Source organism: Papio anubis, unplaced genomic scaffold, assembly GCF_008728515.1.
Source record: "Papio anubis isolate 15944 unplaced genomic scaffold, Panubis1.0 scaffold725, whole genome shotgun sequence".
In the NCBI taxonomy this organism is placed as follows: domain Eukaryota; kingdom Metazoa; phylum Chordata; class Mammalia; order Primates; family Cercopithecidae; genus Papio; species Papio anubis.
Window position 1 is genome coordinate 14157 of NW_022167470.1, and position 21150 is coordinate 35306.

Below are 21150 nucleotides of genomic sequence, written 5' to 3' on the forward strand. Positions count from 1 at the left end.
GGGGGTTTCATCATGTTGGCCAGGCTGGTCTCAAACTCCTGGCCTCATGTGCTCTACCCACCTCGGCCTCCCAGAGTGCTAGGATTGCAAGCATGAGCTACCATGCCCGGCCTAAGCATCTAAATTTTCTTCTAGGTGGATTTAGGGGTTTGTGCTCGTGCCCCTAAGAATGAACATGAGAGGGGCAGGGAGTATCTGCTTAGTGGCAATAGGCCTTGTTTAGGCTAAAAATAAGCTTGATACCTGTATTTTATATACTGTAAAGAACATTAATCATAACCTGCCTGCAATAGCCTCTGTAGGTGGAAACAATCATGGAGGTGTCAAGTAAGAATAAAGAGCTGATAACATCAAATTTGGTTTATTTCAAGTCTGTAACAAAATATATTCTAGGCAACTTTTCAGACATTGTTTGTTTTATAGCATCATAAACCCTATACCACTGCTGTCATTCCAAAAGCTAACAGGACTCTGGAAGTCATCAAGTGGTCCAGCCCAGGAATACAGGTAGAATTCACATGATAGGTGATAAGAAAGCAATGCCTATGGGCTACTCTGATCCCTTTTACCTTGGTAGGTAAGGTATGATCTTAGGACTATATGTATTGAGGCCTATTCGTCAGTGAAAAAAATTAAAGTGACAAGTTCTGTGCTTTGTTCCTATAGCTTTGAAGTTCATCCACGTCACCAGCAGGCTCCACCCATGTGTAATCCTGGGGCAGGTGTGAATCTTGATTTTTTTCAAGAGATTACTCAAGGGAGAGAATAACAGAAACCCAAGCCACAAGTACTGCCCCAATTCTAGATTAGGTTAGAGGTTAGAATAAATTAACTAATGGGGAATGGTACTGGGTAGCAGTCAGACCCAGGAGTCAGATTTGTGTGGTTTCCTGATCTCAGCAAGGTCTAAGGAAAAAAGCCTTCCCCCCCACCCCCGCTTAAATAGTAGCATCGTCATGAAGGCCAGTGAAATGTGGTTAGTCTCCTAAAGTGACTTCCAATTCTTCCAGGTCCTTCTGGAGAGCCAAATCCTAGGGAGACAAAGAACAAATCTAGGGCTCAATATTTAAACCAGCATTTTCCCAAACCAGTGGAACCTGAGAAGAGGGGCCCTTTGCTTCCTTTCTGAGCTCTGCTACAGTCTTTTTCCTACTTTCCCAGGATAGCCTGGGGCCTATTAAATCTGTCTCTTCCCCCTAGAGGTAGACGCTTTTTCCTAGGGAAATAAGACCTCTAGGAAAGACTTTCTTAAAAATGTCACATGATTCAGTGATGACAGGCAGTTTTGTTTTTTTGAGATGGACTTTCGCTCTTGTTGCCCAGGCTGGAGTGCAGTGGCATGATCTCAGCTCACTGCAACCTCCACCTCCTGGATTCAAGCGATTCTTTTTGAGATGGACTTTCGCTCTTGTTGCCCAGGCTGGAGTGCAGTGGCATGATCTCAGCTCACTGCAACCTCCACCTCCTGGATTCAAGCGATTCTCCTGCCTCAGCCTCCTGAGTAGCTGGGATTACAGGCATGCACCACCATGCCCAACTAATTTTGTAATTTTAGTAGAGACGGGGTTTCTCTATGGCTGACCTTGAACTCCCGACCTCAGGTGATCTGCCCGACTTAAAAAGCATTACCTCCTTCGTGACATCTGGCAGCTCCAGGGCTAACTTCATCCACCACCTAGCTTCAGAGTTTTTCCCTAGTTCTCTATAGCACTGAAAAGAGACAACAGTGAAAACTGATACTGTGTGCTTTCAGGAGTTCCCAGAACTATGTTGAAGTAGAAAAGTGAGTTTACCTTGGAAATATATACCCTTCCTGCTTTGGAAAATCCTGGCTGTAGTTCTTCAGCCTGGGAAAAGGGACAAAGATATTTCAGTAAGAGGTTCCTATATTCTAATCAGGCTGAAGTTTGTTAGAGATTTCTAGTCCCCAACCATGTGGCTGATTCAGTGGGTCTGAAGAAATCTATATTTTTGATAAGCTGTGCACGTGATTCTGATTTTCCCATAGAACAGGCAAATACAAAATTGCCCCCTAACAGGAAAACCCCTCCCATTAAGGGTCTTAGTAATGTCCTTAGGAAAAAAGGTTACCCTGGTGTTTTTGCCTGCCACCTGCCCCTCTCTGATACCTTTAGGAAGCTCTGGAGGGCATCTTCCACAGTGGCACTGAGAGGGCTTTCAAGCAAGGCTGTAGCAGTTTTTTTTTCTAGCCAGCTCAGATGAGAGACCTGCCACCAAAAGATCAAGGTGTGTATAAGAGGTTTTAAAAGTTTTTTTTTTTTAAATCTTTGGGGATATACTGAAAATAGGGTCAAACGAGGCTGAGTCCAACCACCAATAATATGAGCATTCAGAGGAAAGGGCACCTGAGCCAGACCAGGCTGAGGATCTTGTTCTTCCTGGCAAGGAAATCAGTATCAGACGGCATTTAGGACCAATAAGTCAAATGCGGAAATGCAGCTTACCTGATAGCACCACCTGCCAAGAAGAAAGTGAGCCATGGGGTTTTCTGGCTGGAGAGCAATGGCTTTGTCCACATGCTCCTAAGGGGAAAATGTAAATATAAATTAACATCAGACACCAGAGTTGCTAAAAGAGAGGCAAGGGCTGGATGCGGTGGCTCATGCCTGTAATCCCTGCACTTTGGGAGGCTGAAGCAGGTGGATCACCTGAGGTCAGGAGTTTGAGACTAGTACTGGCCAACATGGTGAAACCCCATCTCTACTAAAAATACAAAAATTAGCCGGGCATGGTGGTACATGCCTGTAATCCCAGCTACTTGGGAGGCTGAGGCAGGAAAATCGCTTGAACCCAAGAGGTAGCAGTGAGCCAAGATCACATCACTGCACTCCAGCTTGGGCAACAGAGTGAGACTCTGTCTCAAAAAAAAAACAAAAAAACAAATCACTGAGGCTGCAGAAAAGCTTTTGGCAGGGAGTCGGAAAGGAGCAGGGAATCTGGGATAGGCCAGCACAAGGAAGGAGGAAAAGCCTGTCCTCACCTTGAAGCTAAAGCCACTCTGGATGCGCCTCTGGATGCTCTCATGCTCAGCCAGCTGACCACAAAGCACCGCATACCTAGGGGGGAAGCAGCAAGCTCAGGGACAAGGGCTGAGTAAGGAATGGATGCCCCACCCACAGCCTAATTGCATTGTCCCCTATCCCTCTACCCTCAACTAGCGCTAAAATACCTAATTTTCATCTCTACGTAATCCCCTCTCTTCACAGACCTCTGGCCCCAATTAGTATTCTTTAGTAGATAATGGTAGGCTTACAAGTCTCCAAAGTATTCTAGGTATTAAAGCTGGATTCACCACAGTAAATCTCTCTTACACTTAAGAATATTTATGCAAGTTCTCAGTCCGTATCTCCAGATTTTCCCTCTCTCATAAAGAGTACAGCCACAGGCATTAATAAAAACCTTAAAGCATCAAAATAATCAGCATGAAAGTATAAGAGACCTGAGTATACTACTTATCTTCTGGGCAGACAAAAAAGTGGGTCTCATTAGCTTTTAAGCATACAGGTGTATCACTGGGACTTGGGAAGCAATTTCTTAGGATAGTCACATTGGGAGGGGATATTCTAGGAATTTCTAATGTTAACTTGGAAACCAACAGAACCAGAGAAAGAAAGACCTCCTATATTTGCCCTCTTCCCCACATTGCCCCTCCCAAAGGGAACCAGCCAGCCAGCTTCCCATGGTCTGTCTTCAGAAACAAAGTCTTACTCCCCCATCCCCCCAGCATTGTTCCTAGCAGCACAGTTGACATTAGATGAGTAACCAGCCCAAGTTGCTTTTTCATGTATATGCTAAATATCTGGAGGGTATCAGACACTTCTAGAGGCTCATTTCCATGTTTAATCCAAACAGCTGTTCCTCAGGAATAGCTATTCATCCTTGGAAGCCCCGAGAAGCAGTGACACCCAAGAAACAGTTACCTGGCCTCTGAGAAGAACCCTTGCAGAGACAAAAGTTTCAGCAACAGATGGAGAAACACAGCCTCTCACTTAGCTCACAGTCTGAGGGTGGAGACATGAAAAGCAAGGGTGGCAGTGGGAAAGGAACATTTTCACTAAAACTCAGGTGCTGGAACCAGACCCCAGGATTTGAGTTCACCCTGGCCCAGGTAAGTTGACAGAACTTTGCCTCTGATGTTTCCGGAGGGGTGAGCTCACATCTACTTTTCCTCACGCAAACCAAGCAAAGAAGCCGAAGTACCAGCAGCCAGGGATCACACAGTGGAAAGAAGAGCTTGTGCAGGATAGGGGAGCTGCAGATTGTCCCAGCCTCCTGAGAGCTAAGAACTCCAGTTTTGTAGCTAGGATGACTCTTACAAAGCTACTCATTTCTCCAAGCCCCATCAGAAAAAAACCTTGTACTCCCTCCTTGCCTCATCCCCAAGCCACCTCCCCTACCAGAAACTTCCCTTGTCTCTGGCTAGGGGTAGACTGAGGCATGTGGAAATACAAGCCAGAGCTCCCTCTCCTGGATCCTTTGGAAAATGCCTCTGTGGCCCAGGCAGAGAAAAGAAAGAGCTGTCCTCTGCTTTGGCCCTTGCTGGCTCTTCCCAGGACACTGCAGGGTGTTATTACCACAGGTGACAGTCAGCACTCTCATCTCCCTTCTCCAGAGCAGCCTCTGCTTCTTCTTTTCCTGTAGGACAAAGGTAGATCCAGAGTTGACACAGCTCTTATGCACACTTTTTTTTTTTTTTTTTTTTTTTTTTGAGACGGGGTCTGGCTCTGTTGCCCAGGCTGGAGTGCAGTGGCCGGATCTCAGCTCACTGCAAGTCCCGCCTCCCGGGTTTACGCCATTCTCCTGCCTCAGCCTCCTGAGTAGCTGGGACTACAGGCGCCCGCCACCTCGCCCGGCTAATTTTTTTTGTATTTTTAGTAGAGATGGGGTTTCACCATGTTAGCCAGGATGGTCTCGATCTCCTGACCTCGTGATCCGCCCGTCTCGGCCTCCCAAAGTGCTGGGATTACAGGCTTGAGCCACCGTGCCCAGCCCTTATGCACACTTTCATAGGAAGGCTTGTGGGAAGAATGACTGCTTTAGCTCTCATCAATCCCTACCCAGCTTGTACTTGTTTGGAAATAGTTGTGAACTTGAGCAGAATAAAAGGCCTCAAACAAGCCAGGCACAGTGGCTCACGCCTGTAATCCCAGCACATTGGGAGGCTGAGGTGGGTAGATCACCTGAGGTCAGGAGTTGGAGACCGGCCTGGCCAACATGGTGAAACCCCATCTCTACCAAAAATGCAAAAATTAGCTGGGCTTGGTGGCAAGCACCTGTAGTCCCAGCTACTCAGGAGGCTGAGGCAGGATAATCACTTGAACCCAGGAGGCAGAAGTTGCAGTGAGCCGAGATTGCACCACTGCACTGCAGACTAGGTGACAGAGGGAGACTGTCTCAGAAAAGGCTGCAAACGGCTTCTAAGGGAAGACTTCAGGGATGACTTCTGCTTCACCTTGGCTTCCCCATCTGTCATTAGAAACCCAAGTTACCTTCTTTTTTTCTTTCTTTTTTTTTTTGTTTTTGAGACGGAGTCTCGCTCTGTCACCCAGGCTGGAGTGCAGTGGCGCAATCTCGGCTCACTGCAAGCTCCGCCTCCCGGGTTTACGTCATTCTCCTGCCTCAGCCTCCCGAGTAGCTGGGACTACAGGCGCCCGCCACCTCACCCGGCTAGTTTTTTGTACTTTTTAGTAGAAACGGGGTTTCACCGTGTTAGCCAGGATGGTCTTGATCTCCTGACCTCGTGATCCACCCGTCTCGGCCTCCCAAAGTGCTGGGATTACAGGCTTGAGCCACCGCGCCCGGCAGTTACCTTCTTTTTATAACGCCCACCTGATGTGCTTGAAGCAGATTTTAGCATTTGAAATATAAAAGGATCCAGCCAGGCACGTTGGCTTATGCCTGTAATCCTAGCACTTTGGAAGGCCGAGGTGGGTGGATCACTTGAGATCAAGTGTTCGAGACAAGCCTGAGCAACATGGTCAAACCCTGTCTCTAGTAAAAATACAAAAATTAGCCGGGTGTGTTGGCACATGCCTGTAGTCCCAGCTCCTCGAGAGGCTGAGGCAGAAGAATCACTTGAACCTGGGAGGCAGAAGTTTCAACGAGCCAAGATTGCACCACTGCACTCAGCCTGGGTGAGAGACTCTGCCTCAAAAAAAAAAGATCCAACACAATCAGAAATTGTCCCCAACAGACCTTATTCTGGAGGTGTGGTGTCCATGGATCTCAAGTTGTATAAAATTTTAGGTAACTGGGGAGAGGGATCACAGCTTTGATAAAATTCTCTAAAGGGGATGGGTACATTGGCTCACACCTGTAATCCTAGAACTTTGAGAGGCCAAGGAGAGGATAGCTTGGGACCAAGAGTTCAAGACCAATCTGGGCAATACAGCCAGACCCTATCTCTTAAAAAAAAAAAAAATTTTATATATATATATATATATATATATCTTCTCAAAAGGATCCACAATCCAAGAATATTAATTAGCTCTAGACCAAAACTTTCACAAGAGCCACATGGACTGAGGTTTGACCAGAGATGACTTTCACTTAGTCTTAACCCAAGCTTTCTAGGTTAGTGTTCTAACAAACAAATGAAAGCCCATACACATGAAAGTTCTGACAAGCGTCACTTAAGAGTATCAAGGCTGGGCCGGGCGCAGTGGCTCACGCCTGTAATCCCAGCACTTTGGGAGGCTGAGACGGGCGGATCACGAGGTGAGGATATCAAGACCATCCTGGCTAACACGGTGAAACCCCGTCTCTACTAAAAATACAATAATTAGCTGGGCACAGTGGCAGGCGCCTGTAGTCCCAGCTAAATGGGAGGCTGAGGCAGGAGAATGATGTGAACCTGGGAGGCGGAGCTTGCAGTGAGCCGAGATTGCTCCACTGCACTCCAGCCTGGGCAACAGAGCAAGACTCTGTCACCAAAAAAAAAAATAAAGTATCGAGGCTGGAGCCTATGGACTGCCAGATAAGGATCATCATATGCCTATGCACTGGAGAAGACACTGCAACATAGGATTTTTTTTAAAGACAAGAGTCTTACTCTGTTGCCAAGGTTGGAGGTTGGAGTGCAGTAGCGTGATCTCGGCTGACTGCAACCTCCGCCTCCCGGGTTCAAGCGATTCTCCTGCCTCAGCCTCCCCAGTAGCTGGGATTATAGGTGTGTGCCACCACACCCGGCTAATTTTTGTATTTTTAGTAGAGATGGGTTTCGCCATGTTGGCCAGGCTGGTCTCGAACTCCTGACCTCAGGTGATGCACTTGCCTCAGCCTCCCAAAGTGCTGGGATCCTTCCCAAACAGAAGGACCACATGGCCCCATCAATGAGGGACACTGCCTCTTTGGGAATTTCTCTCTGCCCTCTTCAAAGTACTGCCTCACTAGGAAAATAATAGCAGAATGAGACAACCAGTTGCTGACAAGCTAGACAGACAACCAGTTGCTGACAAGCTAGACAGCGTTGTAGACATTGCCTGAGACCCCAGAGAATGAGTACCTCCTGGTGGTCCAGCTCCTAGAGATACAATGAAATAAACTTTATACCCAGTAAGGATAATTCTTAAAGGCTGTGATCTCAGAGCAGAACCTTCAGAGACATTCCATAGTCATCTGACCTCCAGCAGGTAAAGATTTGTCCATGGGTGCTAAGCTCAGGAGGCCAGACCAACCAAATGCTGTCCCTCTAACCACTGCCTCCACTTCTGTCTTTGGGGTTCATGCTGGCTACTAGCACTAATAAGAGATGATCAATGATCAAGAGGGAAAGGAAAGGTTGTTGACATGACAAGTCCAAAAATCAGCCCCAAAACTGATTGGGAATCCTTACCTGAAATTCAGGAGGGAAAATAGAAACTTTTGAAGAGAAAGTAATCATAATTAAGCATCTTTTGTTAAAACTTCCAGGAATTTTTCTGAGGGTCTGCAGACACATCCTACTCAACTGGTCTGTTCTTTCTCCATCGACAGAATTCTACAGATGTTTAGAATGTTAACCTTGAGGTATTGTTAGAGTATACATTATCAAGGATTCAATAATATTTATCAGGCTGTACTTATAATAGAAAGGTAAACAAATCTGTTTTAGACAGTTAACTGGCCAGGCGCAGTGGCTTATGCCTGTTATCCTAGCATTTTGGGAGGCCTAGGTGGGTGGATTACTTGAGGCCAGGAGTTCGAGACCAGCTTGGCCAACATGACGAAACCCCATCTCTACTAAAAATATAAGAATTAGTCGGGTATGGTGGCATGTGTTTGTAATCCCAGCTACTGGGGAGGCTGAGGCAGGAGAATTGCTTGAGCCCAGGAGGTGGAGGTTGCAGTCAGCCGAGATCAGGCCACTGAACTCCACTCTGGGCAACAGAGAAAGACTGTTTGGAAAAAAAAAAAAAAAAAGATATTAACTGAACCACAGACCTAGAAACCCACTGATAGTACCTGACTCAGTGTGTGGAGTTCAGTAGGACACATCAGTCTCTAAAGTCCCAGGATTCTCTGACCTCATGACAGACAAGGCCAAGCACTGAGCCTGGCACAGGTCAGATGCACCCTATCCTCCAGGGTGGAGCCTTTGCCAATAGACTTGCCAAGTGGATTCCAGAGTCTTCTAAGCTAGCTCTCTCTCTATATATATATATATTATTATTATTTTTTTTTTTTGAGATGGAGTCTCACTCTGTTGCTCAGGCTGGAGTGCAGTGGCGCGATCTCGGCTCACTGCAAGCTCCGCCTCCTGGGTTCACACCATTCTGCCTCAGCCTCCCAAGTAGCTGGGACTACAGGTGCCTGCCACCATGCCTGGCTAATTTTTTTGTATTTTTAGTAGAGATGGGGTTTCACTGTGTTCGCCAGGATGGTCTCGATCTCCTGACCTCGTGATCCGCCCACCTCGGCCTCCCAAAGTGCTGGATTATAGGCGTGAGCCACCGTGCCTGCCATAAGCTACCCATATTCTTAGAACACCTGCCCCACAGGCTTCATAACTGAAACCAGATTTCTAAGTAGCAAAAAAACCTCAGGTTAAGAAAAAAGGTTTTGCCCTCTGTGGCTAGAGAGTGAGAAAAACGAATAATGCTGATAGGATACAAGTACTCCTAAAAACATATGCACGTGTGTTACTAATCAGCATGATATACAGATAAACAAAGACTGCTCTCTTCCTCCAGAGGAGAAAGCAAGGGTCTCGGGGAGCCAGAGTTTGTCCCTAGTGGGTAACTGAGCCACAACTGCTCTGACAGCATCTTGGTGGTTCCCCACGCAGATGGGCCAGCCCCACCCCGAACCAGTCACCTTCCCACAGGAAGCTGTCAGCACTTACCATCTAGGGCATATGACTTCTTCTCGCTCACCTCCTCAGTGAGCTCACACATGTCACTGTAGGCTCGGGCCAGGCGCCAGAGAAAGTCCTGCCGGCTTCCATACTGAAGACCAGACGGAAACAGGTAAGGCCCCTTTTTCCTCAGCTGTGGAGAATGGGGGCCCTGGCCTTCCCCCACACCCTAGGTTTGAATTTCCAAGCTAGTATGTTACAATCATCAATATCAGGCCAGCTCCTACAGGCAGTCTTCCCCCCAGTCATCCCTTCCCACATGCAGTTAATGTATGACACATTCTCTGTCTAGCCAGTAGCTTGCACAATCACAGAGGGCATTCTGGCCTCCTAGAACTGGTGGGAGGAAAGGTCAACTCCAAGATGTCATAAGGCACAAGGTCTTTTGCTGACACATGAAGAAAGTGTGAAAGGAAAAGGGAAACTTCTAACTTCCGGAGGGGGGCATTTATACCTGGGTGGGCATAAATTTTGTCTGAACCTGAGAAGAGAATTGTGGGTGAACAACTTACACAGTTGTCACTTGTAATGGGGCTGGCAGCTTGGACTCTGCCTCAAGGGAAACAAGAGGAGAAAAAAAATACAGTTCTTTCCACATTTCCCCCTAGAGGTGAGAGGTACAGTTCTTTCTGCAGTAGCTCTACAGAAGGCAGAAGACTACGCTCCCCATCCCCAGAGGGGAGGCAGCTCTGGGGCAAGCGGTACCCTGGCCCTAGGGTCCATGCTGGGCCTCCTTAGAAGAGGATATGCAACCCAGGGGACAGATGCAGAACCAGCTGTCTCACCATTTCTCGTCCCATGTCACCTTGTAGGGGCAGTAACCACATGGGCCTTCATTCCCCAGGGCTCAGAAGCAGATGGAGGGAGGGAGGGAGGGAGGGAGAAGCAGGCAGGCAGCTGGAGCCTCACCGCCAGCTTGTTGTTGAGCAGCAGCTGGAAGCCCTCCCGCTTGCCTTGCTCATCACCCCTGTGCAGCTCATCAGCCTGCTGCAGGAGAGGCAGCACATCCTCCAAGCCTGAGGAACCTCCAGCCTCCAGGGCACTGGGCACAACACCCGAAGCTGCCTCCTCCTCCAGGTCCAGAGAATCCTTTCTTCCCATCTTCACAGTCTCGCAGCTCACTTCATCTTCCCCGTCCTCACTTTCTTTGTCAGAGTCCCGCTCATTGTCAGACTCCGCATTGGCTGTTGTATAACTGGCAGAGAAATGTAAGGGACAAGAGGATTATTCAGCTCAGAGCCTCTAGGGTCTGTATCCCTCACCACTAAAGCAGCACTCTTCATGGCATTGTCCAAAGCACCAAATACCTCTTGAGGGCAGATTTTTTTTCTTTTTTCTTTTCTTGAGATAGGGTGGAGTGCAGTGGCTCGATCTTGGCTCACTTGAACTTCCACCTCCTGGGTTCAAGCAACTCTCCCACCTAATTTTTTTGTATTTTTAGTAGAGATGGGGTTTTGCCATGTTGCCCAGACTGGTCTCAAACCCCTGGCCTCAAGTGATCTGCCCACCTTGGCCTCCCAAAGTGCTGGGATTACAGGCATGAGCCACCATGCCCAGCAGAAATCATTATTTGAGAGAAAGCTTCCTATGGGAACTAAGGGCTGGGAAAATGATCCGGGAAAGAAAGAGTAGCTGACCAGCTGGGGCCCTGTGACAGTCAAGGCAAATGTGAGAAGCCCCTGCTCATTTCTGCCTTATGAGTCAGAGACACTTATCAGAACCAACGTGGGTGGGTGCAGCCTCAGACCATGGGCAGCCACACGCATCCACAAACATAACCTCTGGCCCAAGTCAACCAAACCTAAACTGCAACAGGAGTAGCCCTTGGTAACCTTGAGAACTTAAGGATGTGAGGAGAGGTGATAGGAATCACTTTGCAACCAGAAGCAAGAAGGGGAAGACGATGCAAACCACCCCCTGAAAAGGTGTTTGGGGGGGGCTGCCACATGCCAGGTGGCTCCTAAGAAGCCCCAACCCTGATGCACCCACTAAAGAGGAAGCTGAGTTTCTCTTGGATCTCAGCCACCAGCAGTTGATTAGGGTGTTTTCCCTAATTGCCTAAAATAGATAAAGACTAAGCAAGGGAAAAGGTAGGACTTCTAGGGGTCAGAAGCAAACACAAGGTCAGGCACGGTGGCTCACGCCTGTAATCCCAGCACTCTGGGAGGCCGAGGTGGATGGATCACGAGGTCAGGAGATCGAGACCATCCTGGCTAACACGGTGAAACCCCATCTCTACTAAAAACAAAAACTTAGCCAGGCGTGGTGGCAGGCACCTGTAGTCCCAGCTACTCGGGAGGCTGAGGCAGGAGAATAGTGTGAACCCAGGAGGCGGAGCTTGCAGTGAGCCGAGATCATGCCACTGCACTCCAGCCTGGGCGACAAAGAGAGACTCCGTCAAAAAAAAAAAAGAAAAAGAAAAAAGAGAGTAGGCCCCCTGTGGCTGGAGCAAAACAGGATTGAAGGAGAGATGACACACACACGTACAAATAAAGTCAACACATGATAGCCTAATGTCAGGGCAGAAGTGCTGTCCTCCTGTCCAGAAACTATAAAGCGGCAGGCTCTGAAGGCTCTGGAAGTGAGCAACCAGACTGGATGCCCAGTCCATGCTGACAGCATCCTTACAGAGGAGCTTCAGCCTCATCTAAAAAAGAGGCCCCAGACATATCTACTACAAGAACTTGTAAGGTATTTAAAACCTTTCTTAACCGCACCTTTGTTTTTTAAGAGGTTATCCAAGTATCTTTCCCCTTTAGTTATTAGGAAAAAAAAAAAGCACCTTTAGAAATTAAAGGCAGAAGGATAAGTGTCATTAGATTTTGTAACCAACCTAGGTACTGATGAGTGAGACCACCCACAGGCAACCTAGAGAAACCGAAACTCCCAACTGCACCTGCCACAGATTAAGAAAAATCAAACCAGAGTCTTCTCTGCCCAGCCAGGCCCAAAGGCAAAATGGATAGATGGTTTATCTGGAACGGAAAGCTGGAATCACATCATCTCCCTTTGCTAGAAAGAGGGGGAGACCCTATTTCTTGCTGGGTTGAGGACTGCCTCAGCCAATCAGGAGTCCAAACAGGAGTCTCTCTGCCTCCAGTACCCCCAGGGAGGGACCCAGCCCTGCTGGAGCCCAGGCATCAGCACAGAATCCCCTGGGACCTGACCTGTGATACTGCCATCCCTCTGGATCCTAAAGGCCCAGCTCCCAAAGCCAAGAAGAGAGGTCAGGGGGCCTTGCTGCCACAAACAGAGTGAAAGCTGGTAGAGCCCTGGGAGGCAGGGAGGCTCCAGGGAACCTGGCACTTTAAAGAGTGGACTTTAATTGCATCTCAGCCCCACTTTAAGGCACTCTCCTCATCAATCTGAAACCCTACCGCCTGGAGCAGCTACTGGGGCCTCAGAAGAGATTAATCACATGCCAAGGGCTACCACATTTACACCATTCTCTTTCACCTTCCACCTCCCGGACTAACCCAACCCAGTCCTTGGAGAAATCTACCACAGAGAAGTGACCCTTTTAACATAGCCTGAGGCTTTTGAGATCTGCCAGGGACTAGCAGGGACCTTTGAAAAGGTCCTTTGGTCCCGTGCACTCCGGAGGACTGGAGTTCCCACAGTGGACCAGAGACCCAAGGCTCCCTCTGAGCAAGGAGACTGCCACTCTTAAGCAGTAATGAAGGACTCAGTTATGCACATCTCCCCTCCTGGCAATTAAGTTTCTCTTAACTCTACCTAAACCATGTTAGAGACTGAGTATGAGGTCTTCAAAGATGACATGGGCCCTGACCTTGAGATAAGACCCAACTTAGTGAGGCCATAAACGCCCAAGAAGGAGTCTTCACGATGAGGCTGCAGGCAATCTCTCTTGGCTGAGATGCCTGGGAAGGCTTGCTGAAGGAGCTGGTGTTTTAGGGCAAGTTGGGTTCTGACAGGGAACTCAAGCTGTGTTTGGTACAATGCCCAGGGAACAAGCTCACAGAGCTGCACAGTGATTCTGCCTCTGCCACCCTCAATCTCCTGAGACCTCAAAGTTGTTATTTGGAAGAAGGAATACAGCTTTCAGTGAAATCAAGCAGCCCATCAAATCTCAGCCCTTCATCCCTCAAAGCAGCTCTCCTTGCCCCAAGACACAGGTTCAAAGCCATTTCAGAGTTTGTAGACTCCTAGAGCTCCCCCTTGACCTACATGGCAATGACGATGGCACAAAGAATCATTCACCACAGCCACTGCCCTAGAGAGCAGCCAGCTCAACCACAGAGTGTTGCACCACCACCTGCTCTCATGCCACGGGACTGGGCATGGGACACAGCCTGATGGAGCTATAATTAAGAAAGCCACCCCTCCCCTTGCCCCATCACAGGTGTCTGGCAGCTCTGGCCTGCTCCTTGTGGCCTTGGGAGTCCCAGTGAGCACCCCTAGCAGTGAAGGTCCCACAGATGTCCCTGGTTAACTGCTCTGGCTCCCACTGACCCCAGAAGTTTGTACTTATCTTTTTGAGGTGGAGTCTTTCTCTGTTGCCCAGGCTGGAGTGCAGTGGTGCAATCTTGGCTCACAGCAACCTCCACCTCCTGGGTTCAAGTGATTCTCCTGTCTCAGCCTCCGGAATAGCTGGAATTACAGGCGCCCACCACCACGCCCAGCTAATTTTTGTATTTTTAGTAGACACAGGGTTTCACCATGTTGGTCGTCTGGTCTTGAACTCCTGACCTCAAGTGATCCACCCGCCTCGGCCTTCCAAAGTGCTGGAATTACAGGCCTGAGCCACTGCGCCGGCCTAGGACAACTTCTTTAAATCATCACAAAGAGGACCAGGTGCGATGGTTCATGCCTGTAATCTCAGCACTTGGAGGCCAATGTGGGAGAACTGCTTGAGGCCAGGAGTTCAAGACCAGCCTGGGCAACATAGTGAGACCCCATCTCTACAAAAAAATAAATAAAATTGGCTGGCATGGTGGCACATGCCTGTAGTCCCCACTACTCAGAAGGCTGAAGCAGGAGGACCACTTGAGCCCAAGGGGTTGAGGCTGCTGTGCTGTGATGGTGCCACTGAACTCCAGCCTGGGCAACAGAGTGAGACCCTGTCTCAAAACAAAACAAAAAACAGTCATGAAGGACCTCAAGTTGTGTTTGATCTGGGGCAGAGCTGTGACCTCTCCTTCTGTTCCACCTCCTTAGAGAGTTCAAATATCAATTCCCCACCCAAGTGGCCTGCTTCCTTGGGTTGCAGAGATGTTCTTTTACATCTCAGTGCCCACTGTCAACTACTTCCTCCATCTCTCTCTTCACTTCAGATGTATCAAATGTTAATTTCATTTTTGCCCCCTCTTTAACACAACTTCTGGAAGCATCTCTTGGCCCAGAGCCATTTAGGTAAATTGAATAGAAAAGGGCCACCTCTGCTTGCCCTTGAGAATACAGATAATAGGGATCTGACAACCCAGGCAACGGCAGTCCCCTATGGAGGAGCAGAGCTCTTCGCCACCACTCCACAGGTTTCTGGAGGCCCCTGAGCAGTCATCAAATCCAGCGTTGGTGATAATGACGTGTCAGTCAACAATGGACTGCGCATATAACAGTGGGTGCATATGATTATAATGGAGCTGAAAAATTCCTATCACCTAGTATTTACTTTTTTTTTTTTTTTTTTGAGATGGAGTCTCACTCTTATCTCCCAGGCTGGTGTGCAGTGGCATGATCTCGGCTCACTGAAACCTCCGCCTCCTGGGTTCCAGCAATTCTGCTGCCTCAGCCTCCCGATTAGCTGGGATTACAGGCATGCACCACCACGCCTGGCTAATTTTTGTATTTTTAGTAGAGACAGGATTTCAGCATGTTGGCCAGACTGGTCTCAAACTCCTGACCTCAGGTGATCCGCCCACCTCGGCCTCCCCCAGGTAGTTATTTTATGTAGAGATGTAGTCTTGCTGCCTTGCCCAGGGTGGTCTCAAGCTCCTGAACTCAAGCAATCCTCCTGTCTCGGCCTACCAAAGTGCTGGGATTACCATGAGCCACCACCATGCCTGGTTTTAACTGACTGACTTTAACTTCTAGTTTCCATTTGCCTGCTTATAGCTAATTTCTCTGATCCAGCATAAAACTTGGCTGTTCTCTGCACCAGTCTTTCCCTTGAGAAGAAGGCTGGACAAGGAGAAATCGGCCTCTAGGCCTCACACAGGCTACCTGAATGATCGGAGCTAGCAGCAGACAAGGGCAGATGCTGCTAGTGACAACATCAGACTCTATCCTTGGGACCAAAGTTTCAAAGTGGTGCTAGTGGTTTAAACTCAAAACGCCCTTAGCATGACCAGACTTGGAGGAGGCTGTCCACCAGACTCCTGCCACCTGCCCCGCCTCACAGAAAGGCCTATCATCAGCCCTCCTGGGCCACTAAGAACTCAGGACATCCACCTCCCACCTATAAAAATGCAAAAGATCACAGGCAAGGCTCCCCTGTGGGAAGAGGGTGACTCCAGGGAGGAGCATGCTTCGTGCTTAGACATCTAGGTACAACAGCTCGGCCACCCAAGGAAAGGAACAAAGTCAAACAGTGCTTATCAAGTCCTTGTGATAACACAGAAAAACGCCCAAATATATCATAACTTTGTAATAAACTAAGATAACAGATGGAAGCAATAACTGCTATTAACATCTACATTTGTCTGAATGACATAAATTGGATGGGTTTTTCGTTTAAACTCTTCTGTATTTATTATACTCTTACCTGTTCCAAAAATTATTTGCAGCAGCTTAGTTTGGATTTTCCAATGATAATACTTTTACAAAACACCACCTGGCTGTAGCCATAACTGCCTCCAGGAGAGACAACTCACCCCCCTTCACTCTCAGCATCTGTGAATGTGGCTCCCGAGGAGGCCGTGAAGTAGACAGAGCTGGAGCCAGTGGAGTCACTCCTCTCCCGGACAAACGGAAACCTTCGCCGCCGAGCCACTCTCTGGTTCTCTTCCATGTGGGATCTGGAAAGCAGGCCCCATCCCGAAGGGTACCATTAGGTCCCATCCAGCCTGTCTTTCTGCTCACCATGGGGTGCCTCTTACTACTGCTCCTCATTAAAGGGCCAAAAGCAGAGAAAATCCTAGGTCTCTAACCCTCAGGAGGGTAAGAAGGGCAGCTCCCTGGGCCCAGACCACACAGACAGACTAGGTTAGGCAAACAGAGCATTTCAGCTGTTACAACAGATCAACCATGAGAGTCCAGAGGCAGCAAGGAGCGTGTGCAAGGCGAGGTACCAAATGTACAGCTTCCACCCAGATTAGGCTAGAAGCTATAAAACTGGTTTCTTCTTTAGAGACAGAAAGCAAAGGCCAGAACACACCTCAGCTGAAAAAGCTGCAGGGGAGGGATAAAGCGGGAGAGGAAGCTGCATTACTCACCGGACCTCCCCAACAATCTCCCCGGCAAGTCCTCGCAGGCTGCTCCTCAGCTCCTCCACCTCTCGCCGCAGTGCCACAAGGCTGGTCAGCACAAAGTCGAGGCGGTCCAGCACCTTCTCCTGTCCTTCCCGTGGAAGGCTGGGCAGCACTGCGGCATCTCCAGCCCCACCTGAGACAGCCCGCAAGAGCATCACTGAAGGAAGGAGAATGGGAGCCAGTGACATCCAGGAATATAGTGGGGAAGAGATCTCACACCTAGAATTCAAGAACACCTGCTTTCCATTGGAAGAGAAGGCCCAGTGACGCTCAGGTAGCAGACGTTCACAGCCAGGTCATGGTAACAAGTCCCAAGAAACTACCCAGGGATCTCTAAACGAGTCCTCTGCCCCAAGAACCTTCCATACCAGGGCCCTTCAGGAATGCTGCACACCACGACAGATAATGTAAAATGCTTGCCCGAGTGTGGAATCTGAAGGAGGACAGCTGTCCTGCTAGAGTAAAAAAAAAACCTTTACCTCACCGTATAGTGCCCAATACCAGGGAGTCAATACCAACCACACAGCAAAACTAAAACTAAAACTGAGCTCCATCACATTCTGACCTCTCACTTCACAAACAATAGTAGGGAAAACTTGGGAGTTTCTCCCAGAACTTCATTTAGTGTATCAGAGAAGGACTAGGAGAAAGGGGGCAGTTGCTAAGAGAAGAGGTACACCAGAAAAAGCCCATCCAAACCGCCTCAGAAACACACCATTACTAAGCCCTGCTGACCCAACCCTAGGCCTCACTCTTTTGAGTAAATTCCAGCAGTGAAATGGTAGCAAAGTGACAGCCACCTATGGTAACTGGACTGAAAAATGCAAAAACAAAAAGGAAACCAGAGAGGCAGGACCCCACAATATGGCAAGCATAAATCCCTTCTTTAAGGAAATCTGGTTTAAAAAAAAAAAAAAACTAGGCCAGGCCACAACACACATCCAGTAATACTCAAGAATGTAGAGCAAGAAAGATCTCTGGGAATGTGGCCACTTCTAATCTCAGAAGAAAGACTACTGCGAAGCAATTAACAAACAAAATTCAAGGGAAGGAAGCACACTGCAATACTAGATTACCACCAGATTATAAAGTGGTGACAATCAGTTGCAATCTAAGGTGATAGCTCTTTGAAGACTCCTCCAGAACTAACTTTTCCAAACCATCTAACACTGGCAATCAGAGAAAACACTCACTTCCAATTAGCGTGGGAGTGAGATAATGTAAACGCTCCTCTTGGCCAGGTGTGGTGGCTCACGCCTGTAATCCCAGCACTTTAGGAGGCCGAGGCCAGGAGTTCGAGACCAGCCTGGCCAACATGGGGAAACCCCATCTTTACTAAAAATACAAAAATTAGCTGGGCATGGTGGCGCACACCTGTGATCCCAGCTACTTGGGAGGCTGAGGCATAAGAATCACTTGAACCCAGGGAGGTGGAAGTTGCAGTAAGCCAAGATCATGCCACTGTACTCCAGCCTGGGCAACAGAGTGAGACTCCATCTCAAAAAAAAAAAAAAAAAGAAAAGAAAAAAAAACACTCCTCTTGCACAAATATGGTAGTAGTTTGAACCAGCCCTAGATCCTTTGCTCAAACGAATTAACAAATCTGCAAATTTGAAAGAACTACTCATTTCAGCTGTGCGGGCTGCCAGCCACATTCAGCTTCAATTGCATTAAGTGTGCTCCTAGCCCTATGCCGTAGAAACTCCACTGGACCAGGTGACCAGGCCCAACAGGCCCAACCTTGCCACTTAATCTGTGACAGCCTCAGGAAAGTTACACAGTCTTTTTGAATCTTGGTTTCCTCATAGGAGGGATTAAAAAACAAAACAAACAAACAAACTTGAATGAGATAGTTTCCAAGTTGTCTTCAAATTCAAATATATGATTTAATACATAAGCCTGAAGACTTTTAATCCCTACAAGATTATTCTTTTTGCCCGCTTTTGGATTCTCTCTACTTATTACACACCTCACCCAACACTAAGCAAGTGCCTTTAACACCCACATAGCACTAGTGTGGCCAGAACTAAAAGTGAAAGCTAAGCAGCTAAGCAGTCTTTTTGAAATATACTTGCTTGGGAATACAGGGTAAAGAGTAGAGAAAACCATGACTGCTTTTTTTTTTTTTTTGAGACGGAGTCCCACTCTGTCGCCCAGGCTGGAGTGCAGTGGTGAAACCTCACCTCACTGCAACCTCTGCCTATTGGGTTCAAGCGATTCTCGTGCCTCGGCCTCCCCAGTAGCTGGGACTACAGGCCGCGCCATCACGCCCGGCTAATTTTTGTATTTTTGGTAGAGATGGGGTTTCACCATGTTGACATCTGGTTGAATGTTGGTCAGGCCAGTGTTGAACTCCTGACCTCAGGTGATCCGCCCGCTTAGGCCTCTCAAAGTGCTGGGATTACAAGCGTGAGCCACCGCGCCCGGCCCGACGACTGCTTTTTCAACAAGCTTCCAAAAAAGTGAAACCCTAAGGCGCTTCTCTACGTTGCCCTGTCCCACAATCTCCACCAAAAGCAGCCCAGACCCCAGGCCCATCAGTCTGCAGTGACCGCGGTCTCAGGAGACGGGCTCCTACCCTGGCGTCCGGTCTCTGAAGTCTGCGTATAGTCCAGGGAGTTGGGCAGGCTCTGGCTGCGGCCATGGCGCTGGGTCCGTTTCCATCGCTGGCTGTAAAGGAGGCACAGGAATCCAAGGCCGGCGGCGGTACCCAGCAACAGTCCCAGCCCGGCACGGGCACCACCCAGGGCTCCCAGTCTAGACATCCTGCACCTGCGGCCAGCAGAAGCCACCGGGAGCAGGCGGGCGGGCGGGCGTAGGGAGAGAGAGAGATTCGTGAGTCTGGTAAACCCACCCCCAAGGCAGAACCCCGGCAGGTACCCCCTTGCCCAAACCCTGAGCTCCTGACTACCTGCATCCCAGTCTGAACCCTAAGGCTTCCTCCAGCCCCCTGGGCCCCACTGCCGCTCCCCTCACCCAGCCTGGACATAGCCACCCCTCCAGCACACCCTCCGATCCGGGTCACAGAGTCCGGCTTCTGGGCCTTCAACCCCCCACCTCAGCCTCACAACACTGCAGACCACAAACCGGCCGCCCTGGCTGCAAACTCCCGGCCTTCCCCTGCGGCCCAGGAACGCGCTCTGGCCTGGCAGGAGATCCACTCAGAACCTTACCGGGCCGCCAGCCACCATGGCAGCAGCCGCCGCGGGCTCACGCTGTCAGTGACCGTGACGTCAGACAGACGGCGCCAGCGGCTCGGCGCCCTGAGGGAAGGCGCACGGAGATGACCACGCCGGCCCCACCCCCGGCCTGTTTCCCTCAGGAGCGAGGCCACGGGCGCCGGCGGAGGGGCGGAGTCAGCACAGCGCAAAAGGAAAGCAAAAAGGGGCCGAAGGCTGAGGAAAGGCGGGAAAGCGGGGAGACTTCTTGGGCGGACGCTGGCGCAGTCACCCTCACCGTCCGGCATCCAGGCCTCCATTTCCCTCCGGTCACACCGGCTTACTTGCTGCTCCCGGAATACGCTCAGCATATTCACACTTTCTCCCTGCGCTTCTGCCCGGACCTCCCCTCTGTACCTGGAAAACGTCACCCTCTCCTCACATTTTATTTTTATTTTGTAGAGACTGGGTCCCGCTCTCCTGGTCTCCAGCGATCCGCCTGCCTCGGCCTCCCAAAGTGCGTGAGCCGCCGCACCCGGCCATAAACCTTAAACCTAACGTACCATTTTATAATTCTATTTTACTCTTGTAATTGTATGCAACTTCTAATTTTGGCAACTAAAAAGACCGATTTTATGGACTACGAAGACGATTGTATTGTGAATATTTCTTAAGAGTTAAAATTTTCTTTAGTGAAAGAAGAAAGTTCTAGGCCAGTTCTCCCAATACCCTTGACTAGATCTTATATTTCTTTATGCTTTAATTGTGAGTTACTGTATACATGTAAGAATACAGGAGGCCTGCGGTGGTGGCACGTGACTGTAGTCCCACATACCCTGGGGGCTGAGATGGGAGGATCACTTGAGCCCAGGGTGTGGAGGCTGCAATGAGCCATGAGCACTCTGGGCAACAGAAGTCAGGATTTCGAGGCCACCCTGGCCAACCTGGCGAAACCCCGTTGTTAGGCAGGAATCTAGACCCAACATGGCAGCGTTACCCGGCGTAGCAGGCCTTTTGTTAAAGACTCCCTTCACCCTTGTACACACCCTCAGACTTACATGCGTCAGAGTTCCGGCTGGGCAGTCACACTCCCCCGTGACCTGCAGCTCACGTGCATTCCACAAGTTCATCAACAGCAATTTCCGTCGACAGTTTCCAAAGACCCCTTCCTCATGACCCTTACTCAACTCCTGCCCTAGTAGTTTCA

The 21150-nt window shown here is 49.2% G+C and overlaps 1 protein-coding gene across 2 annotated transcripts; it reads right to left on the reverse strand.

Annotated features, from left to right (window-relative positions):
• Positions 1–345: 345 nt before the first annotated feature.
• On the reverse strand, positions 346–20788 carry LOC101018083 (regulator of microtubule dynamics protein 3). 2 transcript variants are annotated; one of them, XM_003900784.5, is made up of 13 exons: positions 19959–20788; positions 19364–19557; positions 16750–16942; positions 16189–16332; positions 10265–10550; positions 9344–9446; positions 4596–4656; positions 3002–3077; positions 2466–2543; positions 2130–2228; positions 1794–1847; positions 1630–1710; positions 346–1031 (listed from the first exon to the last, which is right to left on the reverse strand). In XM_003900784.5, exons 1-13 carry the CDS (start codon positions 20312–20314, stop codon positions 978–980), a joined length of 1779 nt encoding a protein of 592 aa, XP_003900833.2. In that variant the 5' UTR covers positions 20315–20788; the 3' UTR covers positions 346–977. The 2 variants fall into 2 exon arrangements, with proteins under 2 accessions (XP_003900833.2, XP_031518393.1); XM_031662533.1 differs by having other exon boundaries at positions 19843–20070.
• Positions 20789–21150: the final 362 nt, after the last annotated feature.

Bases quoted from the DNA above. Each gene is read 5' to 3' on its own strand.
- LOC101018083 (XM_003900784.5), bottom strand. From the start codon at position 20,314: ATGCTGAGCGTATTCCGGGAGCAGCAAGTAAGCCGGTGTGACCGGAGG. The intron at 1,848-2,129 runs GTATCAGAGAGG...CCCTTTTCCCAG, and splicing joins CCCTCCAGAGCTTCCTAAAG to GCTGAAGAACTACAGCCAGG. The intron at 1,032-1,629 runs GTAATGCTTTTT...TTGTCTCCCTAG, and splicing joins TGCCAGATGTCACGAAGGAG to GATTTGGCTCTCCAGAAGGA.